At 45.2% G+C, this 23,936-nt stretch overlaps 1 protein-coding gene across 1 annotated transcript in view; it reads right to left on the reverse strand.

Annotated features, from left to right (window-relative positions):
• Positions 1-768: 768 nt before the first annotated feature.
• The window catches only part of LOC130473802 (C-type lectin domain family 2 member D-like), a 43,938-nt gene continuing 20,770 nt past the window's right edge, over positions 769-23,936 (reverse strand). The window contains exons 2-5 of the mRNA XM_056845410.1: positions 8,951-9,043; positions 5,634-5,818; positions 3,620-3,726; positions 769-945 (exon numbers count right to left, since the gene is read on the reverse strand). Of these exons, the coding sequence (XP_056701388.1) occupies positions 795-945; positions 3,620-3,726; positions 5,634-5,818; positions 8,951-9,043 (536 nt within the window). The 3' untranslated portion in view covers positions 769-794. The remainder of the gene's footprint in view (positions 946-3,619; positions 3,727-5,633; positions 5,819-8,950; positions 9,044-23,936) is intronic.

Raw genomic sequence — 23,936 nt, forward strand, 5'->3', positions numbered from 1 at the left:
TCAAATGTAAAGTCAATAATAACATTCATCAGACACAGAACATGTATAATTAATATAAAAATACAGGAATGTTATAGCTGAACTAGAGGGGAATGGACTCATTGGAACTGATTTGCTGGCCATGACATGGAATGAAAGTGAATTACTGCCACCCAAAGTTTGCTTAATGTAAGTGACAGAATAAGTGTCAGAGACCTTGGGGGTGTTTGCACTCTCTCTGCTTCCAGTAGCTGGAGGGTGTCTTCTATTTTCCTGTTGTCTTCCCCGCCAACTCTGGGTGATATGGGGGTTTCTGTGTGTCTTTACATGTAGAGTGGGTATTGGGGTTACACATGGTAGAACACAATGAAAAGAATTAAACCCTGCCCTTGCCCTACTCTACAGCTCTTCATTTCTTTAAGTATTTTCTTTCAGACCTATTCTCTTCCAGTGTTGGAGAAAACGGAAAGCTCCACGATCACTCCCATTTCACACAGCAACCAGAGGACATGTGCATAAATACACGTGGATTCTCCTGGCAAGTGTTTCTACAGTAGTTTGCTAAGGCCATGTTGTAGGTTCAGTGCGGAGGGAAGATTCAAATCCAGGGTCTTCCTGAATTGTATCTGTTTTGTAAACATTATACTCCCTCAACTCTGTTCTCATGTCTGACATAGACAGAGATTAGATTAAAAGGGCTAGAATAATTTTAACCATGGCCCCAGACACTGCACTAGCCACGAAGAGCGGTCGGTTCCTCCACTGACTCCTGCCATCATTCGTGGTAGCTTGGGCCGTCTTCCACGCCAAGCAGGTCACGTATCCTTTCTGGCAAGGTTTGGCTTTCTCTTCCTGGAACAGGCATCTGGCTGGCTGCAGAGGAAGTTTTTCTCTTGGGAGCACCTGGTGCTACTGACCCCAGTGTCGTCTAGGTATGCGCACCTGTTGTCTCCTCGTACAAGAAACCTGAAATAAGCATTTCTTTTATTATTAAATATGACATTTTATCCTGCCCTTCCTCAGAGGAGCGCAGGGCAGCACATATGGGTCTCTTTCTCCCCATTTTATCCCCAGAATCACACTGTGAGGAAAGGTAGGCTGAGCAAGACAGAACGAGAGGCCCATGGCTGTTCAGTGAGCTTTGTGGCTGTGCCGGGATTGAACATGGGTCCTCCAAGCCCTCCAGTCCTCTAGCATACTCTTGAAAGAAATTATGGTCTGTACTACAGTGCCATCTGAAGGGGTGGAGTAAACATTGCAGCAATAATTCATCCAACCAAGCAAAACTGGGATGGGTTAATGCTTCCTGGGAACTTGCTAGTTTAGAGCAGCAGATATTTTTCTTTACATTCAAAACGTCACAGGACTCTGGTCTATATTCTATCAAGTTGTTGTTTTTAACAGACAATGAATGGCATGTGTATGTTCCACATATGTAGTAAGTTGTAGATGATATTGTGTGATGATTTTTTTAATATGCCCTCTCAAGATGCTACACAGTCCCCTCCCCAACTGAATCTGAGAAGTCATAGCCCATGAATCTCTAGTAACTTACAAAAGCTCATACCCTAACAGAAATGTTGTTAATCTGTAAGGTGCTACTGGACTCTTACTCTTTTCTACTGCCACAGACAGACTAACACAGCTACCCATCGTGATTTATTAAACTGGAACCCTTTGGTTTAAGAAGAAAGTTTGGCAATGAAAGTCTGATTGCTCTGTGAAGAGCAGACACAGTTCCCAGAGTGAGAGAAAATTTTGCACTTGTGTTTCCACACAAAATACCGCCTTAGAAAACACAGAAAGCTAGAGTGTCTCCATCTTGTAACAGCTGCTCCAATTGAGATAAAATGTCAGTCAAAGCCATGGCCCATGTGAACATCTGTCATGAGCTAAGTGGCCTCAGACCAGGGGTTTCACCAGCAGGGGTCCGCCCTCCTGGGTTCCTCCTTTCTCTTTGGCCTTCCTTTAATCCAGAACAGCAAGTGAGTTTCCCCCCCCCCCCCATTCCCATGCTCAGTTCATTCCCCTTTAGTCCTTCCCCTTATGCCAAGGTCTCTGGGCAGTAGAGAGCTCTTTGCGTAAACAGGGACCTTCCATTTAGCAAATTATCTAGCTGGCCCCTTGCCAGACTCCAGCCAGCCGGCTGCAACTTCTGATATTCCAGGCTCTCAGCCTCCCCTGCTGGTGAGTAACCTCCTGATGTCATGCAGGCTTTGAGAGTTCAGCCTCCTCCACAGCTCGTCTTCCTAGCTCCCCGCTGCTTTGCTGATTCTAGCTGTTCGCGCATGTTTCTTCCCACTGCCTCCTGCCTTTTGCTTCCTCCACCTTTTTCAGCCTTGTCCTTTAACTACCCAGCCAGCTGTCCTGACCCCGCTCACATGCTGGCATCAGAGAGCCAGACTGCCGGCCACAATAATGTAAATATTCTTCACATTACCATGGGAGAAGTTTGGTATGCAAACTACTGCAGCATTTACAGAGGTGAGTGCTTGAGATGAAAAGCTATAGAATCAACAGTTGCAATATGCAAACATAATGGTCACAGGACAGCAGAAAACTGTAATGCCACACAATAAGGGCATGGTGGTCACATTTTAATTGCAGGAAATACATTCTTCCAGCTCGATTGATATAGGCATAATTATTTTTCATTATATCCTGTTCTACCCATATCCTGTGACCTTTTGGGCTTGATTAATCACAGATCCCCCTGTGACCCACTACTGGACATCTGGATCCTGGAAACCAGGAGTTCCCTGCAAAATATGATGTTGAATATTCTCCAGATATTCTCTAAATGCTACAATATTTCCCATATACTTGACATCTGGCTATGACACATGGCTTCAACATTCTATATATGACACAATTTGCAATTTGGCAAGTAATGATGTTTAGCAGACTGTTTTTAAAGTAACAAGTCACTGATTTTTTTTAACTAATAAGTCACAATGGCATTCAATATTCCGCATTATTTTGAGAGCTGAGTGCTTATAAAATTTCATACTTGAGGCTGGCTGATACAACCAAGAGTTGCCAATCAAGCCACAGAGCATTTTAATTTACAAAGAGTAAATTTGAAATTCATACTTTAAATAGGAAACTGGAAGTTGCAAAAGTGAGAGGAGCAAGATTTCCCCAGCAGGAGATCATAAGATTCCCAGCTGATCTTTCAGCTGGGAGTCAGCATCTGATAGCTGCAAGTCGCCTGTTCCTGAAAATACACATGAACAAGTTGCGAACAGGCAAACAGCCCATCAATTAACTAGCTACCTGATTACCACTGGTGAAAGGGAAGTGAGCCAAACTGCCAGGTGTTTGAGCATCTCTACCAGTGACTGAACCTGGGACCATTAGCCATGACTCCTCCCCCTGAAAGGAGTTTTGAATAACTGAACCCAAGCCCTTTGCATGCACTGAATGTAATCTATCACTGAGCCAAAGCCACAGACTGCCCCAGTAACTCGGGTAGCAGCCCTAAAGATGGTGTCTTTTGACTTCCAGGTCTATTCAGCTAAAGAGCCACCTGGAGAACTGTGGGTAATGTACATTAGCTCCAGAAGCTTGTGTTAGAAATTACCCTTACAGTAGACAAATACTGACAGGCAAATGGAGAGAGCATCGAGACATTACTCACTGGTGTGTAAATTCTGTGCCATTCTGCCATTTCCATGCCTCCTGGCCTGTTTGCCTCGAGAGGCCAATCCAGTGATGAACAGGGCGAGTCAAGTTCACCAAAAAACTCTAGAAGAAGAGAAATAAAGAAACGATTAATACACTTCTGCCACACATTCGAACTCTCTCTGCATCAACGTCCTCAATCCTGTTGAGACTGTGGGCACTTTTAGATTTTTGAAAATGGGAAATGGATGCTGGAGAGCCAGTGTGGTGTAGTGGTTAAGAGCAGTGGTTTGGAGCAGTGGACTCTGATCTGGAGAACCGGGTTTGATTCCCCACTCCTTCACATGAAGCCAGCTGGGTGACCTTGGGCAAGTTACAGTTCTATTAAGAGCTCTCTCAGCCCCACCTACCTCACAGGGTGTCTGTTGTGGGGAGGGGAAGGTGATTGTAAGCCGGTTTGATTCTCCCTCAAGTGGAAGAGAAAGTTGGCATATAAAAACCAACTCTTCTTCTTCTTCACTCTTGGATGCTTTCACACAGGGGCAGCTTTTGCAGCGCAAACAGAAGCAAGAGGGATTGAGGCACACGGAGATGGGATTCACACGCCCTGTCCCTGTGCTGCTTACTGCCGAAATTGCCCCTCACCAGACAGTCATGCCACACCACCACGCCCCAGCAACCTCCCTTCCCACCAACAGCTAAAACGTGGTTCACAGCTGAGCCTTGGATGAGTTTCTTTTAAAGCATCGCGTCACCATTTTGAATACTGAACCAAGCTCTGTCCCCTAAGCTCTGCCAAATAAAGTATTTATCTGCTCCAGCTTAAAAGGGGAAGCCCTGGGAGCCCCGACAGCCAGAAACAGTGAAGAAGTTCTCAAATAAAGTGGGGGCATGCTATGTGCCACCCAGGGGGAAATCCCCAGGTGGAAACACAGCCCAGATCTCCCTTTCCCTGCTCCTTCTGTGTGCTTAAAGAACAGTTAACACTGGACTGAATTTCTGTGCCAAGTCATTGCTGACACCCACAAAGCTAGGCATTCTGGCCTTATGATACTAGAATGCAGGTCAATAACGAGGGGGAGGAGGCTTAACTTGCAGTGATGAGACTTCTCTCTCAGGGAAATGCAAATCCTGTGTATTTTTCTTTGCTTCTCTGACAGAAGCCGGCACCCACTGATTCAGATCAGGACTGTATGGGGAAAGGAAAACTTCTGCATGATTTCACGTACCTAAACCATCACCTATCCTCACTCCTATGAGCCTTGGAAGGAAAATAGACAAGCAAAACACAGGCACCCATCTTTATCCCCTCTAGGACCTACCAGCAGAGAAAGAGCAGCTTCAAAAGGCAAAAAAAGAAGAGTGGAATGTTTAGACCCCCTTTCTCTCCCTGCATGGCTTCTTTCTGAATTAAGGCATCTCTCCCTTAGTGATTATGAAAAAGGGTTGAGGTAAAAACTGAGGAAATTTGAAAGCTCCTTTTTCCCTTTGTCTCTCCCACATGTTTGCTGAGCAAGGACTTGTGTAAAATATGCAGGACATGGATGGTGTCACAATCATAAGCAATTATGGTCCAGCTGAAATGTTTTATGACCCATGGACTACCCCGTTTCAGCACTCACTACACGCTGCCTGTGCAACAGTGCAGAGTGAGGGCAAGAAGCCTTGCCCTTATTCTGGGTTGGCTTCATGACATCAGACCTGACTGTGGCACTATGATGTCAACATGCTCAGCAAGTGATCCTTGACCAACTTGATCACAGCCTCGAAAAGAACCCACCGACCTTTTTTTTTTTTGCAACAGATGATGCCAATTCTCAGGAGCAGGAGTTAAATGTGACGAAAACTGGAAGATTTGGGGCAGGCTTTGATATTTCAGGTCCCCTGGAAATTCCCTTGTTTCTGGGCCAAGAATGTATCCCCATGACATGTCAGGATGAAGGAAGAACAGCAGCAACACAATGATGGTTGTGCACATGCTTGCTTCAGACGATCAGCCTGTCAGTCACGGATACATACGTGTTCCTTACCAGGTCCCGCTGCGAATCAATCAATGCCAAGGTAGCATTGAATGAGGAACATGTTGTTTCACTGGTACTCCAATTCCCTTCATCTTCGGATTTATAGTAGCATTTTCCATGGTACCCAATCCAGCGGTCTGGGCAGGCGCCGTCAGCAACAGGAGGACACGGTGAACAAAGCTGTGGTTTCCGAGCTGGAAATAAAACACAGTGCTCAGGTTTAAGACAGAACATGAAACCCTATATACCATCTGGCCATGGGCCCATCTAACTCAGTGGTTGGATTGGTTGTGGTTGTCCAGGGGCTGAGATTAACCTGAGGCTAGTTGGAGGTTAGAGAGGGGATATGATAACCATCTTCAAGTACTTGAAGGGCTGTCATAAAGAGGAGGGTGCTGAGTTGTTTTCTGTTGCTCCAGAAGGTCGGACCAGAACCAACAGATTGAAATTAAATAAAAAGAGTTTCCGTCTAGACATTAGGAAGAATTTTCTAACAGTTAGAGCAGTTCCTCAGTGGAACAGGCTTCCTCGGGAGGTGGTATGCTCTCCTTCCCTGGAGGTTTTTAAGAAGAGGCTAGATGGCCATCTGTCAGCAATGCTATGACCTTAGGCAGATCATGAGAGGGAGGGCACCTTGGCCATCTTCTGGGCATGAAGTATGGGGTGTGGGGGGGGAGGTGGTTTGGAGTTTCCTGCATTGTGCAGGGGGTTGAACTAGATGACCCTGGTGGTCCCTTCCAACTCTGTTTCTATGAGGTTCCAGGGAGGGGCTGTTGCTCAGTGGCAGAGCATCTGCTTGGGATGCAGAAGGTCCCAGGTTCAACTCAGAGCATCTCCAGTTAAAAGGGTCAGGTAGTAGGTGAAAGACCTCAACCTGAGACCCTGCAGAGATGCTGCCAATCTGAGTAGACAGACCAAAGGTCTGATTCAGTTATGACAACTTCATGGGTATTCATGTGTGAGACTTAACCTGGGACCTTAAGTGTGAAAAGCATTTCACTAGATTCCTGCCCAGCAACAGGAAATTAGATTCTTCCTCAGTATTCAGGATTCTTGTGTGCATATGTAAAGTGCCGTCAAGTTGCAGCTGACTTATGGTGACCCAGTAGGACTTTCAAGACAAATGATTAGGTAGAGGTGGTTTGCCATTGCCATCCTCTGCAGAGTGTTCCTTGGTGGTCTCCCATCCAAGTACCAACCCTGCTTCACTTCCAAGATCTGATGCAATCAGGCTATACTATACCATTCCACATCCCATTCAGGATTCTTAACCAAGGTCTAATCCTTGTCAACAATTCCAATTACACAGAAGCCAACCTGAATTTGTTCAAGTACCAGCATTCAGACATCAAACTAAATTAGCTGACTACTAACTTCCGTCTTCAACTGGTACATCATGACAAATAGTGTGGTGTGGTAGTTACAGTGGTGGTTACAGTGTTGGACCATGACTTGGGAGACCATGGTTCAAATCCCCTCTGTGCCTCACTGGGTCACCTGGGGCCGGTCACTCTCTCTCAGCCTAACTTACCTCACATGGTTGTTGAGAGAAAAAAATGAGGAATGGAGAACCACGCACGCCACCTTGAGCTCTTTGGAGGAAGGCGGAATAACAGTTTGATAGAAAGGAGTTTACAAAGGAGAAAAGTGTGTGCAAGCTGACAAATAACATGTTTCGTGCCTTTCTTTTTCCTCTCAGATTCCTACTCTGAAGTTTCCTCATCTCACTATAGGCTACTCCTTCCAATTGATGCAGTTTGGTAAGCCAGCATACTGTAGTGGTTAAGAGAAGGTTAAGAGGTTAGGAGAGGGGCTGTGGCTCAGTGGTAGAGCCTCTGCTCAGCATCCAGTAGGTCCCAAGTTCAATCCCCAGCACCTCCAGTTAAAGGGACTTGGCAAGCAGGTGATGTGAAAGACCTTTATCTGCCTGAGACCCTGGAGAGCCGCTGCCGGTCTGAGTAGACAATACTGACTTTGGCGGACCAAGGGTCTGATTCAGTATAAGGCAGCTTCATGCATTCATGCACGCAAGAGCGGTGGTTTGGAGCGGTAGACTCTTATCTGGAGAACCGGGTTTGATTCCCCACTCTTCCATATGAGTGGTGGACACTAATCTGGTGAACTGGTTTCCCCGCTCCTACACACAAAGCCAGCTGGGTGAACTTGGGCTAGTCCCAGCTCTCTTAGAGCTCTCTCAGCACCACCTACCTCACAGGGTGTCTATAGTGGGGAGTGGAAGGGAAGGTGATTGTATGCCAGTTTGATTATTCCTTAAGTCAGTGGTGGCGAACCTATGGCACAAGTGCCAGAGGGGGCACTCAGAGCCCTCTCTGTGGGCATGCACGCCGTCGCCCCCGCACAGAGTTCGCCTGAGTTCATTACTAGAAAGCCAGAGGGATGTGGGGCCGGGCTGCTCCCCTCCCCCTCTTCATGTGCACCTGAGGGCATTTCTCACATCACCCGCCCCTCTGCCCAGCAGCCCAATGAGAGCGCTTCCTCCCTCCTCTGTCACATGCGGCAGGGCAGCTCACATGCCAGGTGGCTCACATGCAGCGTGAGGGTGCGGCACGGACAGCAGTCTGTTGAGTTTGTGGCGAAAGTGATTCCCATGGTGGGGTTGGAGAGGAGCTAGGTTGGAGGGGAGCATAGCTCACAGCGTGGCATAGATGGAGGGGAGCAGAGCACTCGGGCCACAGTGTGGGCTTTGCGGCGCCTCCCACCTTTCAGTGAAATCCCCTACTAAAAGAGGAACCCACTTACCCAGCATGTAATTAACCTGTGGAACTCCTTGCCACAGGATGTGGTGATGGCATCTAGCCTAGATGCCTTTAAGAGGGGATAACCTCAGTATTCAGGTTAAATTGCCGTGTTGGCACTTTGCGATAAATAAGTGGGTTTTGGGTTGCAGTTTGGGCACTCGGTCTCTAAAAGGTTCGCCATCGCTGCCTTAAGTGGTCGAGAAAGTCAGCATGTAAAAACCAACTCTTCTTCTCTTCCTCTTTCCTCTTGCACCAATCTCCATACCACAAGATTTAAATACATATCTTTACCAATATCTTCTTTGATTGGTCACAATCCACCCAAAAAGTAGGCTGTTTTCAGTGCACCTTGATTTGCCTGAGACAGACTTAAGCATGCTCTCAAACCTCTCTCATCAGAATGGCTGGCATTAAACCCATTAGCACATTTACCTTTAGCTGGCTCGCAACTTCCTTCAGCAGTTTTCTGCGGAACAGATGTTTATCTTTCAAAGTGTGAAACATACCTTAATTTTATTTAAAATAAATATTTAAAAAGGTGAAAGGACAAGATTCTTCTGCACTCACCAGCCAAGGCGATGATGACAATGAGCAGAATCGTGACCACAAGAGTGGCCACCAGGGGGTATTTTTTATCTGCAATGCACTTTGGGATGAAAGCTGGAAAACAAGATGGGTTTGAGAAGATGGCGGTCATAGGAATGAAAAGTATCAGCCCCACTTTTAAAGAATGTATCAAAGTGCATTCCTCAAAAGACAAGATAGGCCTCATCTACTCCTGCATGAGCTGTTTTTGATGAAAGGCATTGCAGTACATTCCTCAGTGTGGATGCAGTTTTCACTCAGGTGCGTTGGGTGGTCTGCTTGTGGACGGCATCTAGTGTTCTTTGCATAACAAGTGATAACATGGTAAAGAAAAAGCGGCTTCAGAGCATTAAGGCACACACAATGCCATCGTTAGTAGATATGTGGATACAATTTTCCCACAAAAATTGTCCCTGAGGGAAGAAATCAAGAGCAGGACTGGACGTGACGACACAATCTTTCTTCCACCTTTCCCTTGTCCATCTCATTGTGAAAAGAACCCAATGACAGAATGGAAGATCCAACAGTTATTTGAATGCAAAACTTCCCCTGACTCTGGGGAATCCCGAGGCCCTTCCTAATCTCTCTCTGGAAGCAATCTGGGGTGGGTGGGATCTCAACCTGCAAAAAATCTAGCTTCTTTGACATTGCTCTTCTGAATGCTTTACAGTGCATGTGATGTCACCCTGACTTACCTCAGAACCGATCAGCCTCACAAGTCCTGCCTACACAAAGGACTTGTCTAGACCTGTTGCTGAGATCTTTCTAAACAGAGGCGTCAGGCACTGAATCTGGGACTCTGTTCTACTAATAAGCCTTTTCCTGAAACAAGTTTAGAAATCCAGGAACAAAATTCAGTTTGACCTGACTTGGTGAATTTGGAGAGAGGTTGGCAAGATGGCAGACAGAGGGTGCAGGCTGCTCCGTCTTCAGAGGTGTTAGCTGATTTGTGAGATATTTATATGATTCATGACTCAAAGAGACTTGGTGAATTCGTTTTTGTGGTCAAGGCTGTGAGCGCAGACCTATTGTCTTCATCTGCAAACAACAGCTGAGAGAAAAGCAGCCCTCACATGAAGCAGCCTTATACTAAGTCGGACAACTGGTCCATCTAACTGTACGGTATTGTTGTGTCCCACTTAAAGCGGACCTCCAGGATCTCAGAAAGAGAAAGATCTTTCCCGTTCCCTGAGCTAGAATGGGCAAGGACAAAAAGCTGGGACGTTTGAAGACGTGTTTCCTCCTGTTTCAATGCAATAAATTCCAGGATTGTCAAACTGGTTTCTAGCAGGTCTTCATACGGGCATAAATTCAGCAGATGTCCCCTTTTCTGACATGATGAAGTAATGGTGGGAAGTGCTTTGTTTTGTGAATTTCTGGGTGCAACACAGCTGTCCAAAGCACAAGACCCCTCCAAGGAAAAAAAAGCTGGCATCCCATTTGGAATCTATCAAATCTTGTAAATAAACACCCCAAATGGCCCATAAAGAAAGCTCTGATAGCACACAGTGTAGTTCTACTCCTTAAGCTCTCTTAAGGCCCGGCACTTTTGGAGGAGATCTCAATATAAACACAACAAAAGAAATTATTAGTTTTACCAGTATGTCCAGATTGTCCTGCCCCAGTTGTCATTGGATCCTGGACCATTGGTTCTTGCACTCTCTCTACCAGGAAGCAAAAAAATGGCCAACAATTACTATGACTAGCCAAATCCTAAAGGTTACGGCATAGTAACACCGCCATGAAATATGACCAACAGTTTCTTCAGGATGGAGGATGCTGTTGCCATCAAGTCTCCATTTTGGTTGGCCATTCTCTTTCCCCTCCCATCTTAGCATTGTGACCAGCTCCTCTCTGCCACTTGTATGCGGCCCACAATACACGCGTTAGCCCATTTTCAGTACAAAATGGGAGAACTGCAAGAGAGAACTGCAAGAGAGGGAGAACTGCAAGAGAGGAGGCAACATCAGGGAATACCTAGTCAGATTCTGTAAGAACTTATGGAAAGAGTGAAGTCTAGAGACATACAAAGTCACTGAAGCACTGAGGCTTTCAGACTATTCATCAGGACTTTCTGGCAAGTGATCAAAGTTCATCTTGGCACAAATACTCTTATTACATTAACATCCTTCCTTAATCATCAACGCTTTTAGCTAATAAAGTTTTCTTCTCACAAAATAATTTAGATCGGGGCTCACAATCTTTTTCAGCCTGCAGGCACATTTGGAATACTGACCTGGCAGGCTGGATGCAGCACAAAATGGCTGCCATCCTAAAGGGCTGCCACAGGAGGTGGAGCCAGCCACAAGATGATTCCCACAGCTCAACTTCAGTAACACAGTGTAGATCCTTGTGCTGTGGTTGCAGCTTCTGCCAAAGCATCATTTTAAAATAGCTGAACAGCCAATCAAATCTTCAATAGTCAATCAGAAGCCTTGCTGGGCAAAAGCCCTGCCTAGCCCCACCCACTTCTTAAAAAAACTTGGCAGGTGCCAGAAAAGGTATTGGTGGGCATCATGGTGCCCATAGTCACTACGTTTGGGACCCCTGGTTTAGCTGTACCTCCACTGGCTCCACTTTCTTGTTAGGCAGCCAAGATCACCCTCTGATACTGGCCAATTGTTTCCCTTCTGTTCGTTATGTGGAGAACATCTTAGGGCCCATAAATTCCTGCATTGTGCACGCGGTTGGACTAGATGACCCTGATGGTCCCTTCCAACTCTATGATTCTATGAATTCCCTCTGCCACACCTCCCACCAATAAGGAAGTTATCCCCTGGATATTTCTCCCCTTCCCAAGCCTAGGAAAACTGAATCTCGTATATCCTATTCAATACTAAGTCTTATAACTAACATCAGAATCCTTCTCTAAATATTCTGTGCTCTGCTTACCAGAGTATCCTTATTGTACTCAGCTGTACTTTGCATGATAGATTCCATGTATCTTTTTGCCTTCCATTCTCCTTGGAATACTACTCCTTGGATCTCTGCCCCTGACCCCAGCAACCAGCCCTCTTGCTGCCTCCACATTTCCTGCTTAGACATTTGGGAATCTCCCCTGCAGAATCTTCACTCAAGCCCTACAGTAACAGATGTTTCCTCTGCTACCCCTCCTGCTCCTGTCTTTCTACTTGGCCTGAGAGCTTTGTTACTTGGTCAAAACAATCCATTGTGCGTCATCCCCTCTATGCCAGGTGAAAAGCCCAAGCCCCTAGCTCTTTTTACAATAGGAATGAGAAGCGACGGAAAGTCTCTTCCTTCTGCTGTTCTTCTGCAGAGCGAATTTGCAGCAGACTGGGAAAGTGTGCCTCATACACATAAATTACGAGGCATGTATGTCTTCCTGATGGCTCATGGGAGCAATATTTGACTTCTCCCATGAAACACAAATCTTTTACAGGAAGCTCTTAGCCACTCAGGCATGGAAACTGTGGTTTGGTGTCAATAGAAGATTTATGACCAACAAACGGGGACAGACAGCTTTCAAGCTGGCCCAGGTAAGCCTGGGTATTAATTTTCAAGTGCAGTGAGGCACTTAACAGTCTGTCTTAGCCAGTAGGCCAGGATGTATATACTGTTCTTTCAGGGGGTCACAATGGATATGAGATTGCCAGTAAACCCATTAGCTGCTTCCTGATGAGCAAATTAATTTGCCCTGATCTCACCATAACCTTGGAATCAGGTTTGATTTATATGGACCTAAGGCATCAAAAAACATATTTGAAAGGGAAGGGAAAATGGTTTCCATCGCAGATGGGATACATTCTCTCTCCACTAAAACTTTATGCAGCAGAAATGACCGATTCCAGGCATGTACAGAATCAATGAGCACTTCCCTCCATGATTCCCCTCGAGCTCTATTTTTAGTTCTGCCTTAGGAGAAAAAGACAGACTTTCAACCACTCACCTGGGGCTTCTTCTGCCATCCTCTGAGCTGAGAGCAACAAGCCTCAGCCTGTATAGAAACAAAGAGAAGGTCCGTATTACTTACTGCTACGTGCAAAAACCTGCTTAAGCAAAGGTCAGACACAGTTAGTACTTGGATGGGAAACCACCAAGGAAGACTGGAGTTGCTACGCAGAGGCAGGCAATGGCAGACGACCTCTGCGAATCTTTTCCCTGTCAATGGGGTCACCATGCGTTGGTTGTCACCCAATGGCATGTTATCTATCTAGATAACTACCGTATTATAACAATCTACTGCCATGACCTATGTCCTTTGAATTCCCTGATTCTATTTGTAAAAAATAAGCCTCTAGCCCAGGGGTGTCAAACTGGTGGACCGCGGGCCGGATCCAGCCCCCGGAGGGCTGTTCCCCGGCCCGCAAGCCAAGGCAGCCAGCCCCCACTCCCCCTCTCTTTATGGAGAGCGGCGGCCCCGCTCTCCAACCCTGCGACTCTCCCCCATTCCGGGCTGAGCAGGGCTGCTCCAGCCTCGCTCACCGACGCACCTTGCCCGTTCTTTCCTCGCCCTCCCTGCCTCCCCTCCCCTACCTTGCTGGGAGAAGCAATCGCTGCACTCTCTCTGCCTCCCCTCCAGCGATCGCCCGGTCCCTGCCTCCCCCCCAGTGATCGCCCTGTCCCTGAAGTCCCCCTCTGGAGGCCAGGTCTACCATACCCAACCACTTGGTAGACCTGGTCTCCAGAGGCCCACAGAAACCAATGGGTAGTCCTGGCCTCTGGAGGGGAGGGGTCCCCACCAGGAGGCCAGGTCTACCACCATGCAAACCAATGGGTAGACCTGGCCTCCAGATTTATGGTATTAATTAATTAATTACATATGGTCGGCCCGACCAAGAGAAATATATGTTATATCCTGCCTTCCTCACAAATGAGTTTGACACCCCTGCTCTAGCCTTTTGTAACATGCATCTCCAAAATGAAAAGGGCTAGTGGTACAATTTATAAAAAATGAAAGCTAGGAATTCAGAGGAACTAGTAGATTGTCACAATAACTGTAACAATGTTATAACACTATAGCAATCTAGGAATTTCCAATTTTTTTAAAAAAAGACTGAAAATAGAGGCTATTAGTGGCTTAAGGAAGCAAAATGGAGCTAGTCTGGATTAGTGTCTAGGATGCCTGATAACCTACTTGGACTGGGGGTGGGGGGGGGGAGGAGAAGGAGGAGAAGAAGAAGAATTGATTTTTATATGCCGACTTCCTCTACCACTTAAGAGAGACTCAAACCGGTTTACAGTCACCTTCCCCTCCCCACAACAGACACTCTGTGGGGTAGGTGGGGCTGAGAGAGCTCTAACAGAGCTGTAACTTGCCCGAGGTCACCCAGCTGGCTTCGTGTGTAGGAGTGGGGAAACAAATCCAGTTCACCAGATTAGCCTCCACTGCTCAGGAGGAGAAGGGAATCAAACCCGGTTCTCCAGATCAGACTCCACCGTTCCAAACCACCACTCTTAACCACTACACCACGCTGGCTCTCAGACAAAAGGAGGTTTGGGGGTGAATGTACCAAGGAGGGGGAAAATGACTGGAGCTCAATTAGACGGTGATGTCATGTGGATGCTCCCTCCCAAAAAAGTGTTGCAGTTTGGGAACCAAAGTGGAGCTAAACCTCCATGCATAAGTAGCTAAATTCTGTCCCATTCTGGATATCTCCGACCCTTCCTTTCATTGGGAATGTCAGGGACTGATCCTGGGACATTACGCATACAAAAGCCAAGTACCAAGGTGCTTTCCTGAGCTAAAGAGTTTAAGGCCCTGAAAGGGGGGCGTTATGGCTCAGGAAACTGCATGTGCAAGTAGGTCCCCACTACCAACCAGTGGAAATAAATTCTAAACTACTTAAACAAATATTCATTAATGAATGTGGAGCAAGTATAACAAAATCATCATAACATGCAAAACTCTCCTATCGTCATCTGTGGTCAGCCATATAAAATTTCTGTAAACAAATACAACTGATTGCTCTGTCAAAAACAGGTGCTAGCCATACAAAGGGATCCACTAGATATAATCTATTGTGTTGCTGACAGACTGCCTAGAGGAGGCAGGTGGAGGTGTAAGCCTGCATTGGAAGTCTCTGGCTGCTTTTGTTCTGGAACTTGCTTTCTACTGCTCTTGAGCAGAACGTTTGTGCTTAAAGGAAGTTCACGCCTATAGGAGCCCTGACCTGGATAGCCCAGATCTCATTAGATCTCGGAAGCAAAGCAGGGTTCGTACTTGTTTGGGACGCCACCAAGGAAGTCCAAGGTCATGACGCAGAGGCAGGCAATGGCAAACCACCCCTGAATGTCTCCTGCTTTCAAAACCCCATGAGGGCTCGCCATAAGTCAGCTCAGACTTGACGGCACTTTCTACCACCACTGTCACACCTATAGGTGTCATCCCCATAATCAGGAATGCAGCTTTTTAAAAGTCCATCACCAGGAGGGAGCCTACATGGGTAGGCTTCCTCAGCATGTGGACGACATGAGCATGAGCTGGCGATCATGTGGAGATAGGGTGCATTTGTACCCACTCCCCATCTTTGTACACACTCAACATGCAAAGGGGTCATGAGTACAGGGCTTCTGGCTCAGTGTAAGGCAGACTTATGTGTGACAGGTGCTTGTGTTGCCTGTTGGTAAGAGTATTACGGTGTACTTGTATCTTCAAGGTTGTGCTTTGTCTGTGTGGAGGGGAGGCTGAAATCATAGTGCCATGCCACTGTTGCTGCAAGTGCACTGGCTCCTTCCATGCACGGCTCAAATGGGTGCATCAACAGCATGGCAGTGGCTTAAAATGCCATCAAGTCATTGTAATGTACGGTGACCCCATAGGGTTTTCAAAGCAAGAGATGTTCAGAGGTGGTTAGCCATAGTCCACCTCTGCATAGCGACCATGGCCTTCCTTGGTAGTCTCCCATCCAAGTACTAACCAGGGCCGATCCTGCTTGCCTTCTGAGATCTGACGAGATCAGGCTAGGGTCATTTGGTGCCATCCTTGGTGGGACAACAGGGTTGCTCCACCCATATATCAAAATTTCATGTTTTAGATCATTTGACCAAAAGGTATTAAATCCTATTGGTAGGGTTGGGAAATACCTGGAGATTTTGAGGGTGGAGCCTAAGGAAGTTTGGGGAGGGGAGGGGCTGCAATGGGGTATAATGCCATAAAGTCCACCTTCAAAAATGGCCATTTTCTCTAGGTGAACTGATCTCTACCACCTGGAGATCAGTTGTAACAGCAGATCTCCAGCTACCACCTGGAGGTTGGCAACCCTAACTATTGCGAAGGATACAGAATGGTTTAGCCTCAAGTGAACACAAGAGGCTGCTGTATACTGAAGCCAGCCATTGGTCTACCAAGATCAGTATCATCTTTTCTGACAGGCAGTGGCTCGCCAGAGTCTCAGGCACAGCTCTTTCACATCACCCAATACCTGATTCCTTTAACTGGAGAGGTCAAGGATTGAACCTGGAACCTTCTGCATGAAAAGCAGTTGCTCTGCCACTGAGCCACGGCCCCCTCCCTCCTTGTCCACATTTCAAAAGCAGCTCCCCACAATGACAGAAGAGGGTGAGAAGGGAAAGCCTTGGTGTGTAGGCCAAAGAACTTGCATGCCTAAAGGGATCTTTAAATCGTAGCCTTTGTGCATTAATGCCATGTAAGTGAATACTTTTCACGCGCCTTACACATTCTCACCCTTCCTCCCCTACTGAAGGAGTGTCAGAGGAGTCATTATGTCTCCAACAATGCTTTCTCCTTGTTTGTCAAACAGTCTCCTTTTGTGAAGCTGCAGAAAAAAATTAGGCTTATCCACACAATCTGAAGGATCTTCCAAGCGGAAGCGGCCGTTGGACTGAAGTTATGGACCAACACTTCCAAATTAGTAGGTGGGAAATGCAAAACCCCAGAATTAAGAATACAACACTTCTTTCTTTTCCTATCAAGCTGATTTAATAGCTTATCAGCAGGATGCATGTTTGTTGGAACACTTCACTTTTCCTTGCCTATAAATGGGCAGAGGAACCTCTTCTTAAGCCCACAGGAGGAAGGCTGTGCCTAAAGATCTTTACTAAGGCCCCTGTATAGCAATCACTTTAGCAACCACTTAGCATCCACCTCGTCCCCAACCTTTCTTCGAGCTCTCTCAGCCTCACCTACCTCACAAGGTGTTTGTTGTGGGGAAAGTTTGATTATCCTTAAAAGGTAGAGAAAATCTACATATAAAAATCAATTCTTCTTCTTCTTTTTGACCCTGTGGGCACCTTTGGAATTCTGGCATGGCATGGTGGGCGCAACCACAAAATGGCTGCTGCAGGAGGTGGAGCCAGCCACAAAATGATTGCCACAGCTTTACTTCAGTCACGCAGTGAAGATTCTTGTGTTGTGGTAGCAGCACAACATTTTTAAAAATCTGAACAGCCAACGAAATCTCCAATAGTCATGTGGAGGAGTGGAGAAATGAACTCGGTTCACCAGATTAGAGTCTGTCACTCATGTGGAGGAGCAGGGAATGAAACCCGTTTCTCCATATTAGAGTCCACTGCTCTTAACCACTACATCACTCTGGCGTTATCGTGTGGGGAGCTGGCACAAATAGAAGAGAGGCTGATATGGGCCACATGATAAGTCATGCAAATTTTTCAATTCCATTATTGTTACTAATCAGAGTTAGTAGGGATTCTGCACAAAAAAATAAAACATAGACATTTCAAACTGTCAACAGTAGTCTGAGCTCTGAGTAGGGTTGCCATATGCAGCAGAGGATAGGACTTGCAATAGTGGGTTTAAATTGCAGGCGGAAAGGTACGGGCTGGATATTAGGAAAATATTTTTTTTACAGTAAGAGTTGTTCAACAGTGGCTACCTAGGGAAGTTGGGAGCTCCCCCTCACTGGCAGTCTTTAAGCAGAAGCTGGAAGAACACTTGTCAGGGATGCTCTAGGCTGCACTGAGCAGGGGGTTGAACTAGATGGCCTGTGTGGCCCCTTTGTACTCTATGATTCTATGCCCACTGCGGGTGGAAGATCTCCAGCCCACAGAGGGGGTTGCCTGCTGGCACTCTAGCAGCTGGCGGGGAAAAAATTAAAAGCTGTTGCTGACACCCCCTGATCTCCTGCTGGTTGCCAACCCAAACTCTGAACAGCCAGGGACTGAATCTCAAAAATACGGCCGGGGGGTGGGGGCGAAGGGAGCAAAATAATCATATGGGGCTGGGCAAGCGTCTTCTTTCTTTTTAAGTCCAATGCAGTCCTAGGCAGAGTTACTCTGGGTGAAAAAAAAATAATTTCAATCAAGGGCTCCCAGCTCGCTCAGCAATTTAAAATGAAAAATAGCAGTTTTAGAACAAGATCATTAAGATTTCTGTTGTAGATGCAAAGGTTGCATTAGTACTGACAGGAAAATATGGTGAAGAATGATAAAGACTTGTAGCCAGGCTGACAGTTTTAGAACAACATTCTTAAGTGCAATCAAGTGATCGCTGGGAACCTTTGAAAGTTGCTAAAATACTGATAATCAGAAAACAAGAGGGCGATCGCTCCCTCTGTTAGCCCATTTTTAAATACTTTATAGCTATGAAATAGAAGCCCTGTAGCGCAAAGTGGTAAACTGCAGTACAAGCTCTGCTCACAATCTGAGTTCAATTCTGACAGAAGTCGGTTCATACAGTCTTTTACTTGCTCTGTTTCAGTCTCCTCCTGTTATAACAGTTTACAGTTTAATAACAGTTTACAGCCCCACAGGGCATCTGTTGTGGGGAAGGAAAGGTGGTTGTAAGCTGGTTTGATTCTCCCTTAAGTGGTAGAGAAAGTCGGCATATAAAAACCAACTCTTCTTCTTTATAGATTTTCCCTAACACAAGTCTTAAATCTACTGTTATCAAACATTCATAAATGCAGTTTTATTTACTGGTGATATTATTTACCTCCATCCTATGAAATGCTTCAACTGTTCATTTCTATCCATTAACCCTCTATAAAAAGCAAGGCATTCTTTCCCTAGGTTCATGGCAGTCCTATGGCACAGAGGTAAATAACATCCCATTAATTCTCTGTTGAAGGATTAGGACTTTTTTATCTCCAGGATATTGGCAACCCTAGGTGGAGATGCTCTGTTGGATCCAAGCCACTGAATTGAAGGAAATGCAGAATTCCCAGGAAGTTATCCATCCAAGCATTGATGAGATCAAGACTTCTTTAACATCAGCAAGGTAGCTATACTACTGTAGCCTTCCAACCATACTCCAGGTGCCATGGGACTGCCTTTTGTAGGGGCAAACCCCATAGCTCTGTCTTTAATTGGCAGCTTCCTGGCCTTAACCACTTCTGGGTCACTTTTGTCCTGGCCAGGTAAATTTTTGAGAGGTTCACTCCCAGGAAAGAACCTCCCCACTGTTCATTAGGAAGAATCACCACAGGGATTAATTATAAAAGCTATCAGGAACTGGAATGTGAAAGTGGAGGGCTAACATCTGGGATTCCCCCAACATCTTTATCAACAGTCCTGTGACAGAGGCTGCAGAATTTAGTGAAGCTCTGTATGTATGGGGAGGGGGAAATCAACGTATAGTGCATCACAGCAACTGTCTTTAATTAGAAAACATGATTGATTTTGATTCTAACTGCAAACGGCTTTGCAGGGCAATTTTACTGAAGAGTGGAATATAAATTCATCAAATAAACAGTACCACTCCTTGTGGCAGTGATACACTAGGGATCCTCTTATAGGGGGGGTATACAAATCAGCCTCATATTGTTAGAGGCTGACAATAGTTGGTTCATCTAGCTCAGCTCTGCAGACCTGAATCTTTCCCAGCACCTATTACCTAAGCTCCTTTTAAGTGACCGTGCTTGGACTGAACCGTGGGCATTCTAAATATTGTCGAAGGCTTTCACGGTCAGAGTTCATTGGTTCTTGTAGGTTATCCGGGCTGTGTAACCGTGGTCTTGGAATTTTCTTTCCTGACGTTTCGCCAGCAACTGTGGCAGGCATCTTCAGAGTAGTAACACTGAAGGACAGTGTCTCTCAGTGTCAAGGGTGTAGGAAGAGTAATATATAGTCAGAAAGGGGTTGGGTTTGAGCTGAGTATTGTCCTGCAAAAGTAATGTGCTAATCATTGTCCTGTAAGTATCAAGATAATGTGCTAATGAGGGTATGGTATGTTAATATGGAACCATTGTATCCTGAAGTGATCTGTTAATGTGTGTAATCCAAAGCTAATCTGTATGGCTATTGTTGAATGTTGCCTTTGTTAGTCTGGAGGTTTTTAGAACAGGAAGCCAAGCCTTATTCATTCTTAAACTCTCCTCTTTTCTGTTAAAGTTGTGCTGATGTTTATGAATTTCAATGGCTTCTCTGTGCAATCTGACAAAATAGTTGGTAGAATTGTCCAGTCTTTCAGTGTCTTGGAATAAGACCCTGTGTCCTGTTTTTGTCAGTCCATGTTCAGCCACTGCTGATTTCTCAGGTTGGCCAAGTCTGCAGTATCTTTCATGTTCTTTTATCCTTGTTTGTATGCTGCGTTTTGTGGTCCCGATGTAAACTTCTCCACAGCTGCAAGGTATACGATATACTCCTGCAGAGGTGAGGGGGTCTCTTTTGTCTTTTGCTGATCGTAGCATTTGTTGTATTTTCTTGGTGGGTTTAAACACTGTTTGTAGGTTATGTTTTTTCAAAAGTTTCTCCATCCTATCAGTGACTCCTTTAATAAATGGCAAGAATACCTTTCCTATGGGAGACTGTTTTTCCTGAGTTTTCTGATTTTTGTTTGGTTTAATGGCCCTTCTGATTTCATTCTTGGAGTAGCCGTTTGCTAGCAGTGCATGATTTAGATGATTAGTTTCTTCCTTGAGAAACTGTGGTTCACAGATCCGTCTTGCACGGTCCATTAATGTTTTGATTATTCCTCTTTTCTGTCGGGGGTGGTGGTTGGAGTTTTTGTGTAAGTAGCGATCTGTGTGAGTTGGTTTCCGGTAGACCTTGTGACCTAACTGAGAGTTTGTTTTACGGATGACAAGGGTATCAAGAAATGGGAGTTTACCCTCAATTTCCTTTTCCATGGTAAACTGAATGTTTGGATGGATATTATTAAGATGGTTTAGAAAGTCCATTAATTTTTCTTCACCATGGCTCCAAATAGTAAAAGTATCATCTACGAACCTGAACCAGACTGTAGGTTTGTAAGGTGCTGATTCTAATGCTGTCTTTTCAAAATATTTTGGAATAGCCATACAGATTAGCTTTGGATTACACACATTAACAGATCACTTCAGGATACAATGGTTCCATATTAACATACCATACCCTCATTAGCACATTAGCACATTATCTTGATACTTACAGGACAATGATTAGCACATTACTTTTGCAGGACAATACTCAGCTCAAACCCAACCTCTTTCTGACTATATATTACTCTTCCTACACCCTTGACACTGAGAGACACTGTCCTTCAGTGTTACTACTCTGAAGATGCCTGCCACAGTTGCTGGCGAAACGTCAGGAAAGAAAATTCCAAGACCACGGTTACACAGCCCGGATAACCTACAAGAACCGTGGGCATTCTGCATACAAATGTTTATTTAAAACATTTTTATACAACTTTCCCATCCTATTAGAGTGCCTCTGAACTATGGCTCCTCCCCTAGAGCCCTTGTGCACCTTCACTATAACAGCCCTTTAGTACATTCCAAATATTTGATTGTGTGGCTCTCAACATTCCAAAGTAATTCAGCTCAGAGCATCTCTGGGTGCTCCTGTGTTCAGAAGTGAGGTTAATGGATGTTAGAGAGGGGTTCTTTTTGGAATCTATGGACTACTGCCCCTTTCCAGTTATCCACCCTAATGCCTGACCTTATTTTCAGAAATTAGGATAAAACATTTTTATTTACCCAAGCAATAGATTATTATTTATTTATATATTATTTCCTTCATTTATACTCTACCTTTCTTATTGGGGCTCAAGGAGAATTACAAATATGGATCAGACCAGTGGTCCATCTAGCCCAGCATCCTGTCTCACACAGTGGCCAGTCAGTCACTCTAGAGCACTGGTTTCCAACCGGGGGTCCACGGACCCCCAGGGGTCCCCGAGAACTAAATTAAGGTCCGCAAAACAAAGTTATAAACCCATAATAAATTAATATTTTCAATTAAAAGTTCTCTATTATAAAAATATATATTCAAATATTATTCTAAGTTTAATGTTTAACTAACAGTTATCATTAAAGTTTATTTTCAAATCCTCAGAATTTTTATTTTGAACCTTGGGGTCCCTGCACCGAACAAAAAAGTCCTAGTGGTCCCTGGTCAAAAAAAGGTTGGGAACCACTGCTCTAGAGGGACAACAACGGGACATAAGAGGCCAGACGAGGCCTTCCCCGGATGCTGCTTTCTGGCACTAGGATTCATAGGTTTACAGCCTCCTAATGTAGTTTCCTAGTAAAACAGAATAAAGCAGTGGGGCTGGGCAGATTACAGGTATCAGAAAGACTATTCAGTTAATCAGCCAGTGGAGTATTTTGTTGAGTTGTCTGGCTCATAATGTAAAGGCTTTTCTCTCCTCACACTACCCCGCTCCCTGTAAGGATTTCTTATTTTGCTTTCTTGGTGTCAGCAGTTGGGCAGTCTATGCATGCTGCTAGTCATTTTTTTTTTTTTTTTTTTGTAATTTTATAATGCTTTACATTTAGTCATGCTAGGAGCCGTGACTGAAAGGCAGCAGAGACATTATATCATAAGACAGCACACACTCAATATGCATGGCAACAAAGGAAATACAGCTGACAAATAAAAATAGGCTGGTATTAACACTGGTGTTTCCAGCGTGATAAAAACTGTGATTATGGCACCCCTCTACCCCAGTGATCCCTCTTTTTGTCTTTGTAATATAATATTTACTGTTTCAAACGCCATAAATATTTCCCCTCAACTTCTGCATGGCTATCATAGAGCATCTGGTGGAGCATATGGTAGAGAGTGAGCGCCAAGCCAGAGATTCGGTCCTAGCTCCTACCTTCCCAGAAATAATTTGCCCACAGACTTATCATTGCAGAGCACTGCATGTGACAAGAAGGAAGCCTTGGCAGGCTAGATAAAATTGGTTATCGCCTAGCTAACCCTGCTGCAAAACATCTCGTTATTGGCAGTAAAGTGAAACTCCTCTACAAATAAACCTTAGTTTAGGCGTTGCACGCCTTCAGCCAGAAAAAATGCAGAGTATTTATCAGCTGTTGAAAACGCCCTTTCAGGCAGGAAAAACCTTCCCCCATAATTTCAGTATCCGATAGACTTCTCAACTGTGTTCCCTGACTATCTCTCTCCACTCCGCTAGGGAAACTGTCCTTATAACCAGGGGACCTGCAGGGTCGCAAGACCTGAACAAGACAAAAATAGACCCTTCGGGCATTGCCTTGCACTGAATCTTCAGAATACTACATTTTTCTAAAGAATTCCTCTAATTCTTTCGTAAGTGTGGAGAAAGTCCTCATATGTACTAGATTCACCTGTATTATAGTCAGCCTAATACCCTTGACAGAACACCTGAATAAGGCAGGAGGGTAGCTTGTTTAACTACTGCCACACAGGGGGGCAAATCTCAATGTATACACAAAACATCAGGGAGAAATGATTGCTAAATGTTAAGGGAATGAGTCCTCACAGTATGGAAAGTTGCAGCAAGATATGAGTTTGTTTATATCCCGTGTTTTGACTCTGAAGTCCCCCAAGTGGTTTACAGCTGTTTTTCAAATCCCAAAGCCTGGGTTTATCTGAATCATCATTTCTGTTCAGGATGGCTGCATCTTCTAGAAGAGGGTGGGAAAAGACCTCACAAACAGAATAGTTTAATACTGCACTGAGACAAAGCTTGTGTCTGAAACAAATCAACCAAATATTGAAAAACTGGCCAGGTAACAACCTTAACTTAATTGTACACAGCCAATGGATTCGTAAGTCCAAACTAAACATGATCAAGGCAGCCGTTCTCACCTATGCCCTATGCACAGGGGGGGACCCTTTCTCA

The sequence above is a fragment of the Euleptes europaea genome, chromosome 1 (genome assembly GCF_029931775.1).
Source record: "Euleptes europaea isolate rEulEur1 chromosome 1, rEulEur1.hap1, whole genome shotgun sequence".
In the NCBI taxonomy this organism is placed as follows: Eukaryota; Metazoa; Chordata; class Lepidosauria; order Squamata; family Sphaerodactylidae; genus Euleptes; species Euleptes europaea.